The sequence below is a fragment of the Anguilla anguilla genome, chromosome 13 (assembly GCF_013347855.1).
Source record: "Anguilla anguilla isolate fAngAng1 chromosome 13, fAngAng1.pri, whole genome shotgun sequence".
Lineage (NCBI taxonomy): Eukaryota > Metazoa > Chordata > Actinopteri > Anguilliformes > Anguillidae > Anguilla > Anguilla anguilla.
In genome coordinates, this window is record NC_049213.1 from 40052725 (window position 1) to 40073900 (window position 21176).

General features: G+C 46.3%; 1 protein-coding gene across 3 annotated transcripts in view; it reads left to right on the plus strand.

Annotated features, from left to right (window-relative positions):
• Positions 1–21176, plus strand: part of LOC118211897 (copine-5-like) — a 137665-nt gene that overhangs the window by 15170 nt on the left and 101319 nt on the right. For all 3 annotated transcript variants that reach the window (XM_035389463.1, XM_035389465.1, XM_035389464.1), the window contains 2 exons: positions 17317–17357; positions 18967–19013. In XM_035389463.1, coding sequence (XP_035245354.1) covers positions 17317–17357; positions 18967–19013 — 88 coding nt within the window. The remainder of the gene's footprint in view (positions 1–17316; positions 17358–18966; positions 19014–21176) is intronic.

Consider the following 21176-nt stretch of genomic DNA (forward strand, 5'->3'; position numbering starts at 1 on the left):
AAGAGAGAGTAATGAGGGAGAGGGAGAGTGAGGAGGGAAAGAGGGAGAGAGGGAGAGAGAGGAGGGAAAGAGGGAGAGAGAGAGAGTAATGAGGGAGAGGGAGAGTGAGGAGGGGGAGAGGGGGAGAGTGAGAGAGAGGAGGGAAAGAGGGAGAGAGAGAGAGTAATGAGGGAGGGGGAGAGTGAGGAGGGAACGGCTCAGCGGGTTTCTGGGAGCTCTGGGCTGTGGCGGGCTCTGCAGTTAGGCCGTTCCTGTGCATTAATTCGCGCCTGCCTCGTCCCGCCTCAGCAGGCTGCTGGCGGCTCATTTACCCGCGCGTGGGGCATCAGCGGGGTGGCCCGGCAGGCATGGAGTCGGGGGGGGGGCACGGAGTGGGGGGGTACGGCTCAGCGGGCACAGAGTCAGGGGGGGCACAGAGTCGGGGAGGGGCACAGAGCTGAGCTGAACTGAGCTGGGCTGAGCTGGGCTGAGCTAGGCTGAGCTGAGCTAGGCTGAGCTGAGCTGAGCTGGGCTGGACTGAGCTGAGCTGAGCTGAGCTGAACTGAGCTGAGCTGAGCTGAGCTGGGCTGAGCTGGGCTGAGCTGGGCTGAGCTAGGCTGAACTGGGCTGAGCTGAGCTGAGCTGGGCTGGACTGAGCTGAGCTGAGCTGAGCTGAACTGAGCTGAGCTGAGCTGAGCTGGGCTGAGCTGAGCTAGGCTGAACTGAGCTGAGCTAGGCTGAACTGGGCGGAGCTGAGCTGGGCTGAGCTAGGCTGGGCTGGGCTGAGCTAGGCTGAACTGGGCTGGGCTGAGCTGAGCTCTCGGGCTGAGCTGGGCTGAGCTGGGCTGGGCTGAACTGGGCTGGGCTGGGCTGAGCTGAGCTGAGCTGAACTGAGCTGGGCTGAGCTAGGCTGAGCTGAGCTGAGCTGGGCTGGGCTGAGCTGAGCTAGGCTGAACTGAGCTGAGCTGAGCTGGGCTGAGCTGAGCTAGGCTGAACTGGGCGGAGCTGAGCTGAGCTGAGCTGAGCTGAGCTGAGCTGAGCTGAGCTGGGCTGAGCTGAGCTAGGCTGAACTGAGCTGAGCTAGGCTGAACTGGGCTGGGCTGAGCTGAGCTGAGCTGGGCTGAGCTGAGCTAGGCTGAACTGAGCTGAGCTGAGCTGGGCTGAACTGAGCTGAGCTAGGCTGAACTGGGCTGGGCTGAGCTGAGCTGAACTGAGCTGAGCTAGGCTGAACTGGGCTGGGCTGAGCTGAGCTCTCGGGCTGAGCTGGGCTGAGCTGGGCTGAGCTGAACTGGGCTGAGCTGAGCTGAGCTGAGCTGGGCTGAGCTGAGCTGAGCTAGGCTGAACTGAGCTGGGCTGAGCTGGGCTGTGTAATTAAACAGGTCAGCAGAGGGAAAGAACATCCCCCACCAGCTTGAGGTGGGGGGGTCTAGGGGCTCTACAGCAGGCACATTTCAGCTGGTCCTTCTATGCAACAGGTGGCAGTCTTGAGAACTCCAGAACACGTGTATGGAAAATGTGCTGTAGACTTTTGTAAATTAGTGATTGTCATAAGTCAAAAGTGATGAGAATAATGTTTTTTTTTTTTTAAACAGTGCGCCTGAACTCGGATATTAGTTCTGTACTGTACCTTTAAAAAATCAATTGCTTAAGGATTACTATGCAGAAAGAAGGCAGGATTGACCAACCCACTGACAGAAATGCATTTGAGCGGGAAAGTGGTCGACATGGTGATTAGCTAAGAGGTACCAAGACAACCGAGCCGCTTTACTGCGTGGAGCAGAACTTTAGCCGTTAATCTCTAGAATAATTGCAACGGTAAAGGCCAGATTTTTAGAGCTTGCTGAAATTTCCGGTTGTTTAGTTTTTAACTGTAGTGTCATGCTGGGGAAGAAAAGGCCTAATTTCTGCTGGACTGAATAAAAAATGACACCTTTTATTTCACTCTTTTTTTTTCAAAATGGCTGCCAGGGTTGTGCTGAAATTGCTTACACTTTTCACATAAGTGTTATGCTCTACCCTAGGCAGCTAACTCAACCTGAAAACCTCGGTTGTTAGCTTTGTACAGTCAGCCCGCATGAACAAGACCATATACCAAGGAAATAAACATCATTCTACGATGGGTAGACAGGCACTGCTGTACCCATTGTAGCTTCTTAATCAATCTTAGTTTCAATATACACATTCTAATGCCTGTTTTAAAGCCGACGCCTACGATAGCTTGCTCCGCTCGCGGCAAAGCCAAGGCCCGTCCCTGGCAGCTAATTAAAACGTCAGTGTCAAATGGTTTGGAATGTACAAGCCAGCCTGTCCTTCCTTCGATCAGAGTGCCCAGCCAACGCAGCGAGAGCAGCCGACCGAAATAGCCTCGGAGAGGGAATGTGTGTGAGGTACACGAGTGTGGGCGCAGTCTCCCAAACAAACCGTGAAGGTGTTATATTCAGATGAAGGCTGCGTGTGTGCGCACTGCTCTGCGCGTTCTGCTAATGACGTTCACACGCGTGTGCTGCACATTCAGCCTGGCACAGAGTTCCGTAGAGGACTGGCATGAACGTGAACCACAGCGTAAAGGTATTTACTTACAATCAGCTCTGTTCAGCCGGATGTTTTACGGAAGCAGGTGTTCACAGGGACAACTGTAGTGCCCCAAGCTGGGAATTGAACCCGCAATCTTTTGCGTTACAAGCCCATTTCCCAAACCGCCATGCAGCAGTGCTGCCCATGAAAGGCTTATTGTACAAATCAATTTGCATTTTGAGCAGAGAAATAAAGGCCTAACTCCCGTACGCACATCTGTCGTCTGAAGGCCCTCCTGAGCCTGGTGTTTGAAAGGATAATTTCTGTGCTTTTAAAGATTTTTTTTCTTTCTGTTTTAGTGTGTACTTTTAATTGGCCCTGACAGTTTTATGTGCAATGAAGGATATTTTGCGTATTTAACAGTTTATGACAATCTGCTCCCTTACATACACTGCCTTAATAAAGTGGTATTGAGATGTCTGGGATTTGTGGTCTAGAACAAGAAAATGTGTCACGTTGCACCAAAAAGCAGTTTGTACAGCAACTTTCCAGATGAGCCAATTAATTTTACATAATTTATTTCCTATTCCGAGCATAAATATCAGCTTACATACTGTGCCAGTATTTAATTACTTACCACTGGATATTGCTCCATCTGATAATAAGAATAATTAGTTTATATGCAGCTGCACTGCCTCTGCTGTTTAGGAGGTGTTCTAACAGTATTTCCCATCCACAAGCCACCATGAAGCCAGAAAATTCAAACTTCTATAGATATTTAAAGTATTCTTTGTAGCACCCTAAAACTAAAACCCTGTTGGTGGACTGTAACTTTAAGAGAGTGTTGCATGCTGGGACACTCTGGCCTACCTTGAAATGACTGAAATCTCATCTTCATTCTTCGTGCAGTGCCACAGTGGAAGAGCTGTAGACCAGGACCCGAGTCCAGGTGCTTTCTGCCCCCAAAGCTGATCCCAGATCAGTCTACTCAGGCTAAATCCTGACCACAGCCTTTTACGCCAGAGCTGCCCAACCCTGCTCCTGGAGATATACCGTCCTGTAGGTTTTCACTCCAACCCTAATTTGGCACACCTGATTCTCTTAATTAGCTACTCGACAAGATCCCTAGCTGTTCAAAGCACAGACATGCATATTTAACTACAGGCAGGCATGCCTTCAGCTAACCTAAGCTTGTGAAGTCCCAGAAGTAAGCTTGTACTGCGCATGCTCCCAGCAAAACATTGGAATGGGGAATATCAGACTTTTGAAGGCAAAATTAAACTTCCCTGATGGTGTTTTGAAATTCGATTTAATGATACATTCAAATGTTACAATTCAGCTTGGCTTCACCGCCTGGCCCCTCCTACCCTCCCCTCGTCCTACGTACGCTCTAGCTGTTGAATGAGGTGATCTTTGTTAGGGTTGGAGTGAAAACCTACAGGATGGTAGATCTCTAGCTGTTGAATGAGGTGAGCTTTGTTAGGGTTGGAATGAAAACCTACAGGACGGTAGATCTCTAGCTGTTGAGTGAGGTGTGCTTTGTTAGGGTTGGAGTGAAAACCTACAGGCCGGTAGATCTCTAGTTGTTGAATGAGATGAGCTTTGTTAGGGTTGGAGTGGAAACCTACAAGATGGTAAATCTCTAGCTGTTGAATGAGGTGTGCTTTGTTAGGGTTGGAGTGAAAACCTACAGGACGGTAGGTCTCTAGTTGTTGAATGAGGTGTGCTTTGTTAGGGTTGGAGTGAAAACCTACAAGACGGTAAATCTCTAGCTGTTGAATGAGGTGAGCTTTGTTAGGATTGAAGTGAAAACCTACAGGACGGTAGATCTCTAGCTGTTGAATGAGGTGTGCTTTGTTAGGGTTGGAGTGAAAACCTACAGGACGGTAGATCTCTAGATGTTTAATGAGGTGAGCTTTGTTAGGGTTACACTACATTACATTACATTACAGGCATTTAGCAGACACTCTTATCCAGAGCGACTTACACAACTTTACAAAGCATTTTTACATTGTATCCATTTATACAGCTGGATATATGCTGAAGCAATGCAGGTTAAGTACCTTGCTCAAGGGTACAACGGCAGTGTCCTTACCCGGGAATCGAACCTGCGACCTTTTGGTTACAAGTCTAGTTCCTTACCCACTGTGCTACACTCTGTCGGAGTGGGTTGGAGTGAAAACCTACAGGACGGTAGATCTCTAGCTGTTGAATGAGGTGTGCTTTGTTAGGGTTGGAGTGAAAACCGACAGGACGGTAGATCTCTAGCTGTTGAATGAGGTGTGCTTTGTTAGGGTTGGAGTGAAAACCTACAGGACGGTAGATCTCTAGCTGTTGAATGAGGTGTGCTTTGTTAGGGTTGGAGTGGAAACCTGCAAGATGGTAAATCTCTAGCTGTTGAATGAGGTGTGCTTTGTTAGGGTTGGAGTGGAAACCTGCAAGATGGTAAATCTCTAGCTGTTGAATGAGGTGTGCTTTGTTAGGGTTGGAGTGAAAACCTACAGGACGGTAGATCTCCAGGAACAGGGCCGGGCAGCCCTGCTCTACCCAAAAAACTATGGCTGGTCTACTGTTAGCGGTTAGCGACGGGAGTCTACCGGTACTCTGAGGACCGAAGATATTAAAACTCAGGTACTCTACTTTGCCCTCCGTGATAACGAATTAATTAGTTCAGGGCAACTGTACTATCTCAGGAATAATTGTCATGGGCAAACACATTCTCCATACCAATCTGTCCATGATGAATATTTGAGTTGACTCTGCGGAATGGCTCTCATAGGACTCTGCTATTATAGTTTTATAAATAGCAGATTCTGAAGCTTTATTACTTCTCAGAGCACCAGGATCTATTAAAATGACTATTGCTAGGTGTGTAGGTGTGTGCACATGCATCCAGTTTGCATTGTTTTACATTTATATATATATATATATATATATATATATATATATATATATATACATATCTATACATATCTATACAGTATATAATGAGTCTATTGAAATGTTAAAACAAATGACATTTTAAATTATTTATTTAATTATTATTTGGTATCTGGTAATTCTAGTCTCAGTAGAAATTTACATTTACTCTTTATGTTGTGGTAACTAAACACAGAATCTGATAAATGACATGCACATAATCCTCTTTCAAATGGTTTTGAAAAATATGCCCCCCCCCCCCCCCCCCCGATTTAAAATGGCTGACTGTGTGTTTATCAGTGCCCATTTTCAGCTGCCCCCATTGAGTAGCCCTGATTGTACTGGCACAACACAGAGGAAGATCCTTCCCAGGTAGCAGGCTACTCCGGACCGGATCTGCACCGGGTCTTGCCCGACAGTGCTGGTTTCCAACCAGAATCGGTGCAGATCCGGCCCAGAGTCACTTGCTATCTCTGTTAACATGTGGCTTAAGATGGTGGCTTCTTAAACGTGATCCGGGGGGGGGACCCCTGTGTATGCCGGTTTATTCCTTCCGTAAGTGCAACCACTGAATACCAATGAGCTCTTAATTGTTCTTAATTGGACACTTGATGTCTGCTGATGGGTGATTTACTCACGAAAGGTCACGTCATGTCAGAAATGGCTGCGAGTGTCATGAATAAATATTTAACATTTACATCCCAGAACTTTTAATCAGTCAGATCAGCTAATGCTCTCATTGTCTGTAATGAGCTGTATGGCTAATCACTCATTTAAAAAGAGGCGACATTTAAAAAAAAAAAAAAATGTATTCAGTTGTGGACTGGCAGATGAAGCCACTGGGGGCTATAACTGCTGTAATTGTGGACACCTGGATCTGGAACTAAACCGTTTGTGAACAATGTGTTCGAGTTCAATGACAAAGCAAAAGGCAATGAGCCAAACCTGCATTATTAAAAAAAAAAGAAAGAAATTGTTGCCCAATGTGGGGCTGATCAAGTAAAATTCCCTCCCTGATTTGTCATGTCCGTTTATCTGCTGCTGCAGCTGCGTTCATGCGCGAGTCCCGCTGCCGATTTGAGAGAGTGTAGACCATCCAGGGGTTCTCTTCTGAATCACATGCTGTCGCCAGCTGCTTCTTTTCACTCCAGCTGATCTTGCGCAGGGTGGAATCGGAGGAAGACCGTTCATGTGCGGCATTAACATGCAGTCTGTGTTCGCCCTGAATGACACGATCCTAACTGAACCTTCCCATACCCCAAGGGTGACTCTATCCAACTGAACCTTCCCATACCCTGGGTGACTCTATCCTAACTGAACCTTCCCATACCCTGGGTGACTCTATCCAACTGAACCTTCCCATACCCTGTGGGTGACTCGATCGGCAGTCATGCATGGCCTTATGGGGCTACCAGCCCATTCATCAAGGTGTTTGCTGTGACGAAGCCAGCACACACAGTGAGTCCCCAGGACCAAGTTTGAAAACAGGGGCAGGGTTGCAGGGAGTGCTGGAGCCTATACCAGCGTGCACTGGGTGAGAGGCAGGAAAGACACCCTTTCTTTCCTGCCTCTCACCCAATGCATGCTGGGATATGCTCCAGCACTCCCTGCAACCCTGCCCCTGTTTTCAAACTTGATCCTGGGGACTCACTGTGTGTGCTGGCTTTGTCACAGCAAACACCTTGATGAATGGGCTGGTAGCCCTGCACCCCCCTGTAACCCTGACCAGGAATAAGCAGGTATAGATAATGGATGGACAGATGAATGGATGAAATGCTCTCTTGGACCACACGATGGTGAATTACCCAGAATCACACGGGAGTCCAGGCTGGTCTGCACTGGCTGAGTGAAGCTTTAGTCTGGACTGTACGAGGGTGAATATTGCCAAACCCTTTTTGATATGCATCTAAGCATATTCCTTTTTTTTAACGTGCACTGTTGTTATGTTAGGAGCATATCAGCCAGGATGAAGGCGGTAGATTTAGCTGTAGATCCAGGGTGGCAAGGCCACACGTTTGCATTCCGGGCCACCGGTGGGGTGGATTGTCTGAGAAATGCGGCCAGTCTCTCTGCTCCCGTGTGCTGGAGACGGTCTCTCTGCTCCTGTGTGATGGAGACGGTCTCTCTGCTCCTGTGTGCTGGAGACGGTCTCTCTCTGCTCCCGTGTGCTGGAGACGGTCTCTCTCTGCTCCTGTGTGCTGGAGACGGTCTCTCTGCTCCTGTGTGCTGGAGATGGTCTCTCTGCTCCTGTGTGATGGAGACGGTCTCTCTGCTCCCGTGTGCTGGAGACGGTCTCTCTGCTCCCGTGTGATGGAGACGGTCTCTCTGCTCCTGTGTGCTGGAGACGGTCTCTCTCTGCTCCCGTGTGATGGAGACGGTCTCTCTCTGCTCCTGTGTGCTGGAGACGGTCTCTCTGCTCCTGTGTGGTGGAGATGGTCTCTCTGCTCCTGTGTGGTGGAGATGGTCTCTCTGCTCCTGTGTGCTGGAGACGGTCTCTCTGCTCCCGTGTGATGGAGACGGTCTCTCTCTGCTCCTGTGTGCTGGAGACGGTCTCTCTCTGCTCCCGTGTGCTGGAGACGGTCTCTCTGCTCCTGTGTGCTGGAGACGGTCTCTCTGCTCCTGTGTGCTGGAGACGGTCTCTCTGCTCCTGTGTGCTGGAGACGGTCTCTCTCTGCTCCCGTGTGATGGAGACGGTGTCTCTGCTCCTGTGTGCTGGAGACGGTCTCTCTGCTCCTGTGTGCTGGAGACGGTCTCTCTGCTCCCGTGTGCTGGAGACGGTCTCTCTGCTCCTGTGTGCTGGAGACGGTCTCTCTGCTCCCGTGTGCTGGAGACGGTCTCTCTGTTCCCGTGTGGTGGAGACGGTTTCTCTCTGCTCCTGTGTGGTGGAGATGGTCTCTTGATGCATAATTAATGGAGCCGCTGTTTGCCATGACTGGTGCTGCAGCGGGCTGTAATAATGCGTGCTTTGTCCCATCCTCCCTGTTCATAACTACTGTGGGTGTGATGCTGAATAGTGTTCATGATATCATTTCCATGCAGCGCAAGACTTCTGTTAAAAAATGACTTTACTGAAATTTTTCTTTACTCTCTGTCCTCAGTCGAGACATATTTAATGTTGTTAATTCATCTTATCTGTCAGTTATTCATTTTGCACCTTGATGTCTTGATGACTTAATATGAAAGCCTTGGTGTATTAAATTGGCACATTAATAATTGTAAGAATGCAGGGTAATGAAGGTGAGGATAAAATAACATGGGGCGTGGGGGGCGGGGGGGGGGGGGGGGGTAGCGGTTGTTGAACCTTTCTCCATTAGAGGTATTGCTGGGCTTTTTGTGGTAAACTTGCCACATAACCATTATATGAAATATTACAATAACATAATATCTTTGGGCAATGGCAGCCGTTCTAGCAGTTGCTGCAGTTTTACCATGTGTATCTGACCAATAACCGAGATCTGCTTTCAGATCTGCTTCTAGTCAAACAAAAATATGAAAATTAAACTCTGTGTTTGAGTGTATAATGCTGTCAGGAATGGCAAACCAGTGGACGAGCTCATGTCTGGATGATTTACGCGTGCTCACCACGTACAAACCGCACGTTGTCTTTTTAAATCTTTACAAAACGAAGCCCTCCTGGTCTTTGGGCACGATGATTGACAGAGCTCCTCGGAGAACGGAGCGGAGAAAAACCGACAAGAGATGAGATGGAGTATTATTCCTGACCGGGGCGGTAATAACAGCGGCCCTGAACAGAACCTGTTTGCGTTTCGTATTTATGAATCTACATGCAGGAGAGCTCAGGCGATAACCGAATCTCAGAAAACGAATTCGTGCCACTTTTCCTGTCTGGAAAATATGACTGAAAAACAGATTTAAAAAAAAAACGAATAATATTTGAATGATGTTTCAAACAGTGTTTGCAAGGAGGGGAACAAAAACAACAACAACAGAAAAACCAGTTTGTCCTCAAATATTTTGATCTCAGGACCAGGGAACGTTCAAACAGCCGATAATATTTGAACACCGCGTTCAGATTTTTTCGGGATTATACGGTGCCCCGCTTGCTCACGGGGTGCTAACCTGGTTTGAGTGGCAGTCCAGCCAAAGTGCTCTTTGGACTCAGTTAACTCCGTGATTAACTGTGTGCTAATTTATGGACGTAGTTCAGTCTCCGCCATAACTCTATAGGAGGAGGCCAGCTGGAATAAACAATCCGAAGTGTGTGTTTGGCTTTGCGAGCCGTTTCATTACATTACATGACATTAATTTAGCAGACGCTCTTGTCCAGACTTGTAAATATCGGAGAAACATGAGCACATCCACCTGAGTAATATGCAAAATTGTGCCAGAACAGGCTGAATAAATAAAAAACAAAAAACCCAGGCCTGCAACTAAAGACATGGAAACATCAGTAAATCACTAGTGCAAGTTTTATCATGCTACCCAATAACCAAAGTGCAAATTCTGAGACTACATCCATCAGGAGCCCCAAGAAGATCTTGTTATGGATGATATATTCATATATATTCACATATTGCATATATTCAGCTGTTCTGCCCACATACTATGTGCAGATATGTCTTAATTAATTACAGGGGGCAGCGGTGACAATGACAACATCATCGACAAATGGAAAGCAGTCATGATGAGCGAAACAGCTCGCGGTGCTTCTCGGGGGCGTATGGGATGTAAGGCCGCCGGGGGGTGCGGTGACGAATGCGTCGCTCGAAACGTTTAATTGTGTTCTGGAAGCGGCGTGCGGACGCCATTACACGGTGTTCCATCGCGGCTGATTCGAGCTGCCGAAGCTGATGCCTGTTCTCCTCACATCTGCCGAGACGCGGGGCTCTGTGACTCTGAGGAACGGTGACTCACGGATACGGAAGGCGTGCGATCCTGCAGGGATGTGGGAGAGCGATCCGGAATACGGATGGGGGAATGCTTATGGACAGGATACCCGGTGCATAAAGACCTTACATCGTAGACTGGAAACGCACCAGCGTGAGTTCTAATGGACGGTCCCTTCTCAGAACAGTCCACTGAGTGAATTTACCCTAAGAGAGAACTTGCCTTCATATGTAATTATGCGTGTTCAGTTGGATTCCGGATGGGTGATTGGCTTGGCCTTTCTAGAATATTCCATTTTTTTGGCCCTGGCCTGGAAATTCTCCTTGGTTGCTTTAGCCGTGCTGGAGTACAAAACAATGACTATATATATATATATATATATATATATATATATATATATATATATATATATACTGTATACTGTATGTATTACATTACATTACATTACAGGCATTTAGCAGATGCTCTTATCCAGAGCGACGTACAACAAGTGCATTAGTTCAAGGTGCAGAGGTGCAAAAGAAACACACTAGAGTGAAGTAAAGATCGTAGTGCCAGAAGTGACCACATAGATCAGGACTCCAACCCCGTAGAGTAACCTGTTCAGCAAACAAACAATCCTGCCAAGTACAAACTAGCACTGAAATCACATGTGTATATATATATTGAGGGATAGAGAAAGAGATAGGAAGATTTACACTGTTCCAATTAAACGGTTAATGCGATATTAAGTATTCATTAGGGGTGTCCTGGTAAATCGATGTGTCTATCTGTGTTAATCTTTCCTCCTCTTTTCCTGTCAACAGCTTTCCCTCCCTCCCTCCTACTCACTCACCCCCTCAACCCCCCACAAGCTCTCTTGTTGCTTCCGTCTCAGTTCAATTTCCTTTCCTACTTTAACATATTAACCGAACATTACAACGGTTTTTGAAAGCGGGGGTTCAGCTTGAGTTCACAAATAATAGTTTCCTTTTGAAAAAAAAACCATAGAAACTCTTTCTTCCCATCTCTCTCTCTCTCTGTGTCTTGCACACATAGATGCGCACTTTGGCTGCACATCAGTGGAAGACAAAGGGCTGTGGATGAGTTGTGCTGTCAGTTATAATTAAAGACAAAGCGGCAGCCTTTTTATCAGACTGCGCTGCAATTACAGCACTGATTGGGCGCGGGCAGTGTGGAATTATTCATGATGGGGTCAGGACGTGAAGTCTGATTGGCTCGGGCAATGTGGAATTATTCATGATGGGGTCAGGACGTGCAGTCTGATTGGCTCGGGCAGTATGGAATTATTCATGATGGGGTCAGGACGTGCAGTCTGATTGGCTCGGGCGGTGTGGAATTATTCATGATGGGGTCAGGACGTGCAGTCTGATTGGCTCGGGCGGTGTGGAATTATTCATGATGGGGTCAGGACGTGCAGTCTGATTGGCTCGGGCGGTGTGGTATTATTCATGATGGGGTCAGGACGTGCAGTCTGATTGGCTCGGGCGGTGTGGTATTATTCATGATGGGGTCAGGACGTGCAGTCTGATTGGCTCGGGCGGTGTGGTATTATTCATGATGGGGTCAGGACGTGCAGTCTGATTGGCTCGGGCGGTGTGGTATTATTCATGATGGGGTCAGGACGTGCAGTCTGATTGGCTCAGCCGGTGTGGTATTATTCATGATGGGGTCAGGACGTGCAGTCTGATTGGCTCGGGCGGTGTGGTATTATTCATGATGGGGTCAGGACGTGCAGTCTGATTGGCTCGGGCGGTGTGGTATTATTCATGATGGGGTCAGGACGTGCAGTCTGATTGGCTCGGGCGGTATGGTATTATTCATGATGGGGTCAGGACGTGCAGTCTGATTGGCTCGGGCGGTGTGGTATTATTCATGATGGGGTCAGGACGTGCAGTGAGCTCCTGCAGGTGTGCTGGAATAGCACTTGTTGGTGAACAAAATGGACCACGTACAGCGAGAACCTGTTCCTTCATCAAAACCTGAACATTTAGCTTTGACTCGGTGGTTATTTTCTTTTGTAAGGAGCCCCTGTGTTAAGCCACAGGCGAAATTCAACTGTCCGTCTCTTTTCCTTCAGTAATGCTCAAATTCCTGGGACAAACAGTCAGTCAATTTCAGTGCTCCTGCAAGAGACTTTCCGTGTGGTGCATTAACAGAAATGTGGGTTTGAGTGTGTCCTGAATATAATTTTTTGGCCTCTTTGCATATAAAGAAATAACTTTGCTTTTAATGTTTAAAATATTTAAACATTATAAATATATATAATTTAAACAAGTCATACTGTGCTTTAACTGGCTCCAGAGTACCACTCAGTACCTAGCTGTGTGTTATTTTTAACTAGACCCAACTTTACCTTCGCTGTTGTGCAAATTAGGGAACACCTTGAATAAGAATTAATGTTTTGTAATACTGTGACTAAATGTAACTAATCTTGGGAAGAGTTTGATTGAATCTGTAAAACTTGATATTTTGTTAGAAACATGAGTAAAATGTCCAGTGTTCAGTCAACTCTAACAAAATACTTGCATACGAGTCCAATAGGGACCATTTGTACTCTAAGAGTTGATTTAACACTGAATATTTTGCTGTGTAATATTGTTCAATAATGCAGGAATCCTGGTGTGTTTCAACCCCAGACTGAATATCCAGTGGTTTCAAATGTTATCTATTTGTGTATAAATATTTCATAAGGGGTAAAAAAAAAAAAAAAAAGTTCAGTGATTACAGCACACAAACGACCCTCTAAATCAATTTAACAGTTTGTGATTTAATAAAGGATTATGGTGATTAATCGCTTGTCACTCGATCCGTAGCTGCTGTTCCTGTTTATGTGCAGAAATGAGAAAGCCATATGCTGAATAATCCCTCGTAGTTATATGAGTGAAACTTCGTCTGCTGTGGAAAACTGAACTTATGTGCGTCGACCATTTCCCCCATTTGACACTTAGCTTTGAAAAATAAAATTGTATGGTGGTGGGCAAATGGGCAAATGTGCAGATATTTCGTGGAAAATTAAGAAAATAGTGAGTGAGGAAAGGAAAATGGCGGTCATGTGCAGGGGGCCGTTGTACAGAGGTGACATCACGGCAGGTCTCTCTGTATTTGTGTACGATCGACACCCATTTCCCCACCGCTTCTGCCTCTGTCTTATTTTATAATCGACTTTGATTGTCAAACTCCTGCTCTTTAAAAAAGGTCATATAGCAGAGACCGTTGTCCGGACTTGGATTAGCAAAAGCTTAGCAAATGGGAGAATGAATGAGGGCCACAGAAAGGGGGGGGGGGGGGGGGGGTCTTGGTTGGGAGTACCCACTTTCACAATTTTTACCCCCCATGTTTGGCACCCCACGCAGATGGTTTTGCCCCCCCCCCCCCCCCCCCATATGGATGGAAACCTATATTGCCAGTGCCTGCTAGCGATGCAAGAACAGATAGATGTAGACTTAAGAGAACATCAACAAACAGGATGACGCACGGAACATTAGGCAGCTGCTGGCTGGATAGCTACCTGGTGAGCTGCTGCTACAGTGCCCATCTTTCCAGGAAGTGCCGACCCCACAAGAGAAAACAAGAACAAATATTACAGTGTTTCTCAGAAACGTGAAAGGGTTCAAGGCAGCTTCTCATAAGCCGGGGTTTGTGGGACTGCTTCGACTCGCCGTCATACGTATTCATAAAGCCGTATGTATTCATGAAGCACCAGCACGCCCACCGACTGTGTTAGGAAGGCGACCGCGACTCAAATCAGATCCAGATTTTTCTCTAAAAAGAGAAAAGTGAAAGATAGCGGTAAAGACTGGCCATCGAGGTCAGGTGACCGGCGCACGAATGCCCCCCCCCCCCCCCCCCCCCACCGGCAGGTTTCGCTGTGAACAATCTCCGGCGGATTGATGCGGTAAAAACGCTTGGACGAGATCCGGCGGCTTGAGGTAACTCAGCCGCCATCTTTGTTTATTAAATAAAGTCTGCTGCTGCTTCTGGGGCCACGCGAAGCAGAACAAACAAGCTAAATCCGGTCCTGTCCTTTCCCGCGATTCCTGTCGCGGTGCGTTTGCCGAGGGAAGCGTGCTAACTCGCGCAGCCGCCCGCCTACCCGCTTGGCTGCTGATTCGAGGAGACACTTCATTGTTCTCACGGGAAAGCTTGACTCGCTGTTTCAAACTTCTTCACTCCGTCCCCCCCCCCCCCCCCCCCCCCCCCCGGCTCTCAGCGGGGGCCCATACAGCTGTTAAGCATCTAAAGTGGCCCTTCTCCGGTCCCCCGGACCAGTGCTACCCGTCAGAGGGGCAGCATGAACCAATGAGGAGCCTTTCCACCGAATCGAAGTCAGACAAGAGAAATTAAAACCGTACTGGCTCATCAGAGCATGCTGTGTGTGGGGCGGGGGGGTCATTTGATCAGAACATGCTGTGTTCTGTGGGGCGGGGGGGTCATTCGTACCCCTCCCCTCCCCCCCTTAATTAAGGGACAGATGACTTGCATATCGCGCAGGCATAACTAGCCACTATTGCGGCAGATTGTGCTGATGGCTGGAGAGACACTTCGCCTTTTTCTGTGTTTAACCCAGCCGTTTAACCCAGCCGTTTAACCCAGCCGTTTAACCCAGCCGTTTAACCCAGCCGTTTAACCCAGCCGTTTAACCCAGCTGTTTAACCCAGCTGTTTAACCCAGCTGTTTAACCCAGCCGTTTAACCCAGCCGTTTAACCCAGCCTCTGGAGCGGCCGCTGTTGGGGTCAAGCCAGACTACTTCAGCCTCTCTTTAAACCGTTTCACACCCGTGCTGGAAGGTTAAGTTCCGTGCCGTGGCGTCGAACGGCTGTCGGCGTGCGCAGACGTGTGTTCGTACAGCGCTGTATTAGTACAGCGGTTGGGTTTCGTGTGCAGTTTTCTGACCAGTCTTGCTCTCTATTGCTCTCTGTGTTATGCTCTTTTCACACAATGCCCTCTTACCCCTGTATATTCCCCCGAGATTTGGACCGTACCACTGATGTGTCTTGAGGGATATTGAAATACAAAAAAGCGAACTGAAAGACACAAAGCACTCCTCCTTATAGGCTCGCATTTTGATGTAGATAAAAATATAATATTCTCATAAATGAACGCGGTGGGGTGATTTTTATTGTTTATCGACTAGTTGATATGCAGCGAACGAAACTCGTCCCATAATTAAATCGAAAGTCATGGACGCATGAATGAACAAACAAAAGGGTGTTAATCCTGATGTAGGAAAGCATGTAATGTATTGATTTAATCTGCAAGGGTGAGAAACATTAATGCATCACTGGCTTGTTTCCTAAAGAACGTTATCTGATCTTGTCCAAATAAAAAGCATCCAGAAAAGGAAAGAAGACAAGTAAAAGAGAGAGAGTCTTTTGAACGTTTCATCCGTTAATATCTTTGTGAGGTATAATATCACGCTTCCCCAGTGTTCCCGATGGACTCTGCAGCCTCTTGGCAAATTCAGTTTTTAGAAATAAATAATAATTTATGCAGATTGCCCAAGGCTCCTAAATGCGCTTCATATTCTAAATGAGTGCTTCATATTCTCTTATGAAGTTATTGTTCCTTATTCATTCTGACTGGCAGTGCAGAGAGATCAGCAGGAAAGAGGTGCGTTTGCGTTTGGAGGCACGGAATTGTTCTTCTGAGAATTCGATAAATTACGCTCCTCTGTCCCCGGAGACAAACGCACGCGTGCTCCTCCCGGCCTGGCCAACGGGAGGAGGCGAACGGTCATGCCCGGGGTGGGGGGGGGGGGGGGGGGGTCAGATCACCAGTCAGGCATTCCCAGAAGGGAACGCTGCACGTGTGCCCCGATGAGCGGTAGCACGCTAGAGATAGCGGAGGGGGTCTGGGGTCTGGGGGGCAGGTGTCACGGGGAGACCAGCGCTCCTGGGGGACCTTCTCTCACCTGCTCACGCTGAAGCTTCCGTCACCTTCCGTCTCAAACTGAAGTGAATAATAATGTGCATTTGAAGAGACCAATTTTTGAAGAGAATTTCTGCAGTGATTTTTTTCAGATCAAACATAGAATAGTAGATGGGGGGTTATAGGATTGTGAAAATACTAAACTACCTCTAAAAAGGCAAATAAGTTACATTTTATGAGGTGACGTTGTTTTTTTTAAAAAATTTTTAAAAAATTTTAAAATCAATAATTATTGCTTATGATGATTCTGACCACTGCGCTTTTGCCTGCACTTAAAAGCAAAGACTGTCACACCATTACCGTGGATATAACAGTACTGTGTGCACTTCACTTCACCACACGGCATCCATTTCTGAGAAATGACATCACAAAATGACATACGGTTCCGCAAACAGAGTGCTATGCGTTACATTGTGTTGTGGTACAATGAGTTATATATATATATATATATGGCACTGAAATCGTGTAGGGAGGGGCTGAAGTATCAACATTGGTTTATTATTGGTTGTAATCAGCACCAAAGGGCTTGCCATTACTAGTCATTAGTCTATTGTAATGACTAAACCCAGCCTACAAAATGGATCTATTTTGTCCATTTTATTTGGTCATGATCAAAGGATTTTGTTTGTTGATGAGCTGTAATTGTTTCATATAAGGACTGCTCTGTTCCCTGTGGAGTGCAGAATTTGCGTATTAATTTCTGTTTGACCAAAGAGCATGATCAAAGGCTGATGTGGAAGAACAATGTGTGTGTGTGTGTGTGTGTGTGTGTGTGTGTGCGTGTGTGTGCATGTGTGTGCCTGTGTGTGCCTGTGTGCATGCATGTGTTTGTGCATGCGTGCGTGTGTGTGTGTGTGTGTCTTTCCATCAGACCCTGCATGAATGCCATAGTTTGGCAACACACTGATTTCTTTATTTTTTTCTGTGATGTCGTACTGAAGTTCATAACACTTAAACATTCATCACTGGGATTTGAAATTTTGCCCATGGGTACCGTCACACCTGTAGCTAACTTCTGTTACTCATCTGTAGTGATCTTTAAGAAAGTATTTCTCTACAGTTTCAGGGGCAGTAGGTTACTCTACAGCACTGTACATTGACACTTTCTCTTTTTATGTCTTTAGGAACCTTTTAGACAGAGACACCTTCTCCAAATCAGACCCATGTAAGTATTGCTCAATTAAATGTAGCTTTTAAATTTTTTTTTTTTTTTTTACATTGTTTTAGTATTTCCTTTCCTGCGATGATCATTCTTTCTGACCTTTTCCCAACTTGTATGAATGTCACTGTGGTCAGGTCTAAAGCACAACCACAGAAGCAGCCATTTTATTTCCTTATTTAACTTTATCTGCAGCTCCTTATAGCATATATAGATTATATATTTATATGGGGTCCTTTGAAGACCAAACCACAGGCAGGATTAAATCAGATGAGGCGATTGGCTGAATTTAAGGGTCCAATCAAACCGGGACAGGCTTTCCCGGATTTAGCTGGCACCACATCACAAAGTCAGTTTTTCTCGGCTCGGTGAGATGTGGAGGTGGAATTCCGGGATCCAGTCACTGAAGATTAATTTACAATGAGCGACGGGCCATGTGAATGGAGCCCGAATGGCTAGGCTGTGGCACAGCTACCTGCTTTTCTGTTCTAAAGGGCCTTTTAGTTTGCACATTTCGAGCATGGCTCCGGCTCAGTATTTACATTGCAGTAGCGCGGTGTCATAGGAAGATGCCACCCCAGATTGTCACACAACATCAACATGATGTTGCATGTTGTCTTGGTCATGTAATTAGAAAATATGAATGAATGAATCAAATCATAAAAAAATTAACAGTCTAAAAAAATGTTGAAGCCAAAATATGAAAATAATTTTCCAGTGCATGTATAATAGCATGATATTGTAAGCGATTGCTTTTCCATTATATTACAGAAAAAATATGTTAAATTGCGCTGACATTCTAGTGTAAGATCGATGAGTTGTACAGCCAGTTTTGCATTAATTCTGCACAAAGTGATGAGGGAAACCAATATTTCCAAAGCACATAAGCCACGGGGATTTGCTCTTGCATTGCGAGCAGCGTCGCCGTCAGGTCCCCATAGGCAGTGGATTAGCGTAGTCACCTGACCAATCATACAATTAGTGGTTAATTATGACCTCATAAAAGCAATTTGTTCTCCTGATACAGGGAGAGGAAGGAAAGAAAACACAGACAGAGCCTCACGCAAAACAAAAAAACAAAACTAAACTGCATTTCAGTGACCGAATGCACCAGTATCCACCATCTACCCACGTTCCAGTTTTTCCACACACATGCACATGCATTCACACACACACACACACACGCACACACATGCTCACACACACACACACACACACACACGCTCTCACACACACACACACACACACACACACATACTCATACACACACACACACACACACACACACGCTCACACAAAACAACAATAGATCGACACAAAAAAACAGTAAATGTACGGAGACCAACAATGAGGGGAGTCATCTGTCAGCCAGCGATAGAGAGTCTGATGCAGCTGCCACCAGCCCAAAATGTGCATTAAAAAAAGCTCAAATTAAAATTATATGCATATCATATTTTTCACATGATTACAAAAAAGTGTTTACAAATTTTATGGGAAGTACCATATGCGGTTTTTGTTATGATGCATCCATCAGTTTTATTTAAGCATATGGCCTTTTGTGATTGTGCCTGACTGAACTCTGCTCTTATCCTCTAATGCTCCTGTGTGTCTCCAGTGTGTGTCCTCTACACCCAGGGAGTGGAAACCAAACAGTGGAGAGAGGTAAGAGGGAGCATACACACTTACACACACACGCACACAAACACACACTCACACGCACGCTCATGCACACACACACTCACACACACACACGCGCGCACACACACACCCATGCTCACGCTCACACGCACACACACACACACTCACACACACACACACACACACGCTCACGCACACACACACACACTCACACACACGCACACGCACACACACACACGCTCACGCTCACACACACACACATTCACACACACACACACACACACACGCTCACGCTCACACACACACACACACGCTCACTCTCACGCTCACGCTCACACGCAAACACACACGCACACACACACACACACACACTCACACACACACACACACTCACACACGCACACACACACGCTCACGCTCACACACACACACACACAGTCACACACACGCTCACACACACGCTCACACACACACTCACACACACTCACACACACACACACACTCACACGCACACACACACACACACACACATATGAACTGCCTTATGTGATATATCTGGGCTGGTAATTCGTCATGCAGCTTCCCATGTGAGAAAGATAATTTCATATCCTTCGGGCAGTAAGGTTTTAACTCTTGGATCCGCTGTAACGTGTGGCAGCTGTCGCTTGCAGGAGATGATGGCACCAGTGATTCCCCGTCTGAATGTGTTCTCTGCTTGAATAGCCCTCTTGGAGAGGAAAAAAGAACAACATTAAAATCCATGGGCTTTCAAATTTGGCGATACATAACATTTTTCATGAGATAAAATAATCAGATGATCACACACTCTGAATTTGGACACCGTTAAATCATCTCTCTGTACTACATGTCCTTGCGTTTGGCTTCTGAAAGGCACAGACTATGCCAGTGGGAAAAATAAAATCACAAAATAAAAAACCTGAAACGCGCCGTTCCCTCAACAGAAAAATGAATTTGTGTAATTGTTTCTTGTTTTTCAACCGACATGATAAGTTTGGCATTTGCAGAGATGCAGTGAAAGTGTGAAAATAAATTTTAAAAAAGTGCACTTAAATTGGTTATCCAAAATAATAAAAAACTAACAAAGGGCAAGAACAGGATGCTCGTTGCTTTCGGTGATAGACTATCTTTGTGTCAGACGGTGATAGACTATCTTTGTGTCAGACGGTGATAGACTATCTTTGTGTCAGATGGAATAGAATAGAATAGAATAGAATAGAATAGAATAGAATTTCTTTATTGTCATCGTACTGGTGTGTACAACGAAATTCAGGCGCACTGCCTGAGCGGAGCTCAAAAATACAAGATAAAACAAGGTAATATGGTGCTAGGCTATCTTTGCATCAGACGGTGATAGACTATCTTTGTGTCGGATGGTGATAGACTATCTTTGCATCAGACGGTGATAGACTATCTTTGTGTCGGATGGTGATAGACTATCTTTGTGTCAGATGGTGGTGGACTATCTTTGTGTCGGACGGTGATAGACTATCTTTGTGTCAGGCAGCCATGCAGCATCCACGCACCGTGCTCTCATTGAGCCTGTCTTTGTGTTTCACACGGGCTAAGTTGGGTTTTTTATGCCTCCACAGTGTTGTGTGTGTGCCGGTGGGAACTGATAAACACAGACTGAGAGAAAGCTACACTGGCGGCGGCTAGATAAAGCCAGCTTCCAACAGCTCTCTCGCTCTCCCTCCCAAATCCCTTTTTTTTTGTCCATTCTTTAAGAGATAAGGTCAGAGCATTTTGTTTTCCTCAAGGTGCCAAAAAAAACCCTGTAATCCAATTAGCTTCCTGCTGTGCCTATTGACTGAAGCTGAGGGGAGATGCCTTTAGGCTGGAGGCTGGAGAAGGTGTTCCTGTCCCTTCCTCCTGTCCATCATATTCTTCACACACTTTTGTACTTCATCCTGAAAAGACCATTGAGTATTGAGCTGCAAAGCCTTTTCCTCAGGTTGCCAACCAGTACTTACCCACCCAGTAGCTGTATAAATCATGTAGTGGATGAAATGCAATTCATTATTAGTTATGTCTCAAATGGGTAAGAGCAATACCAACTCTTCCCCACTCATGTTATCTGAGCCACCCACAGGCAGACCTGGATCAAATACGTATTTGTTTTGGATTCAGATACACTTCTATGCTTTACTGATCTTGTCTGGTGTATTT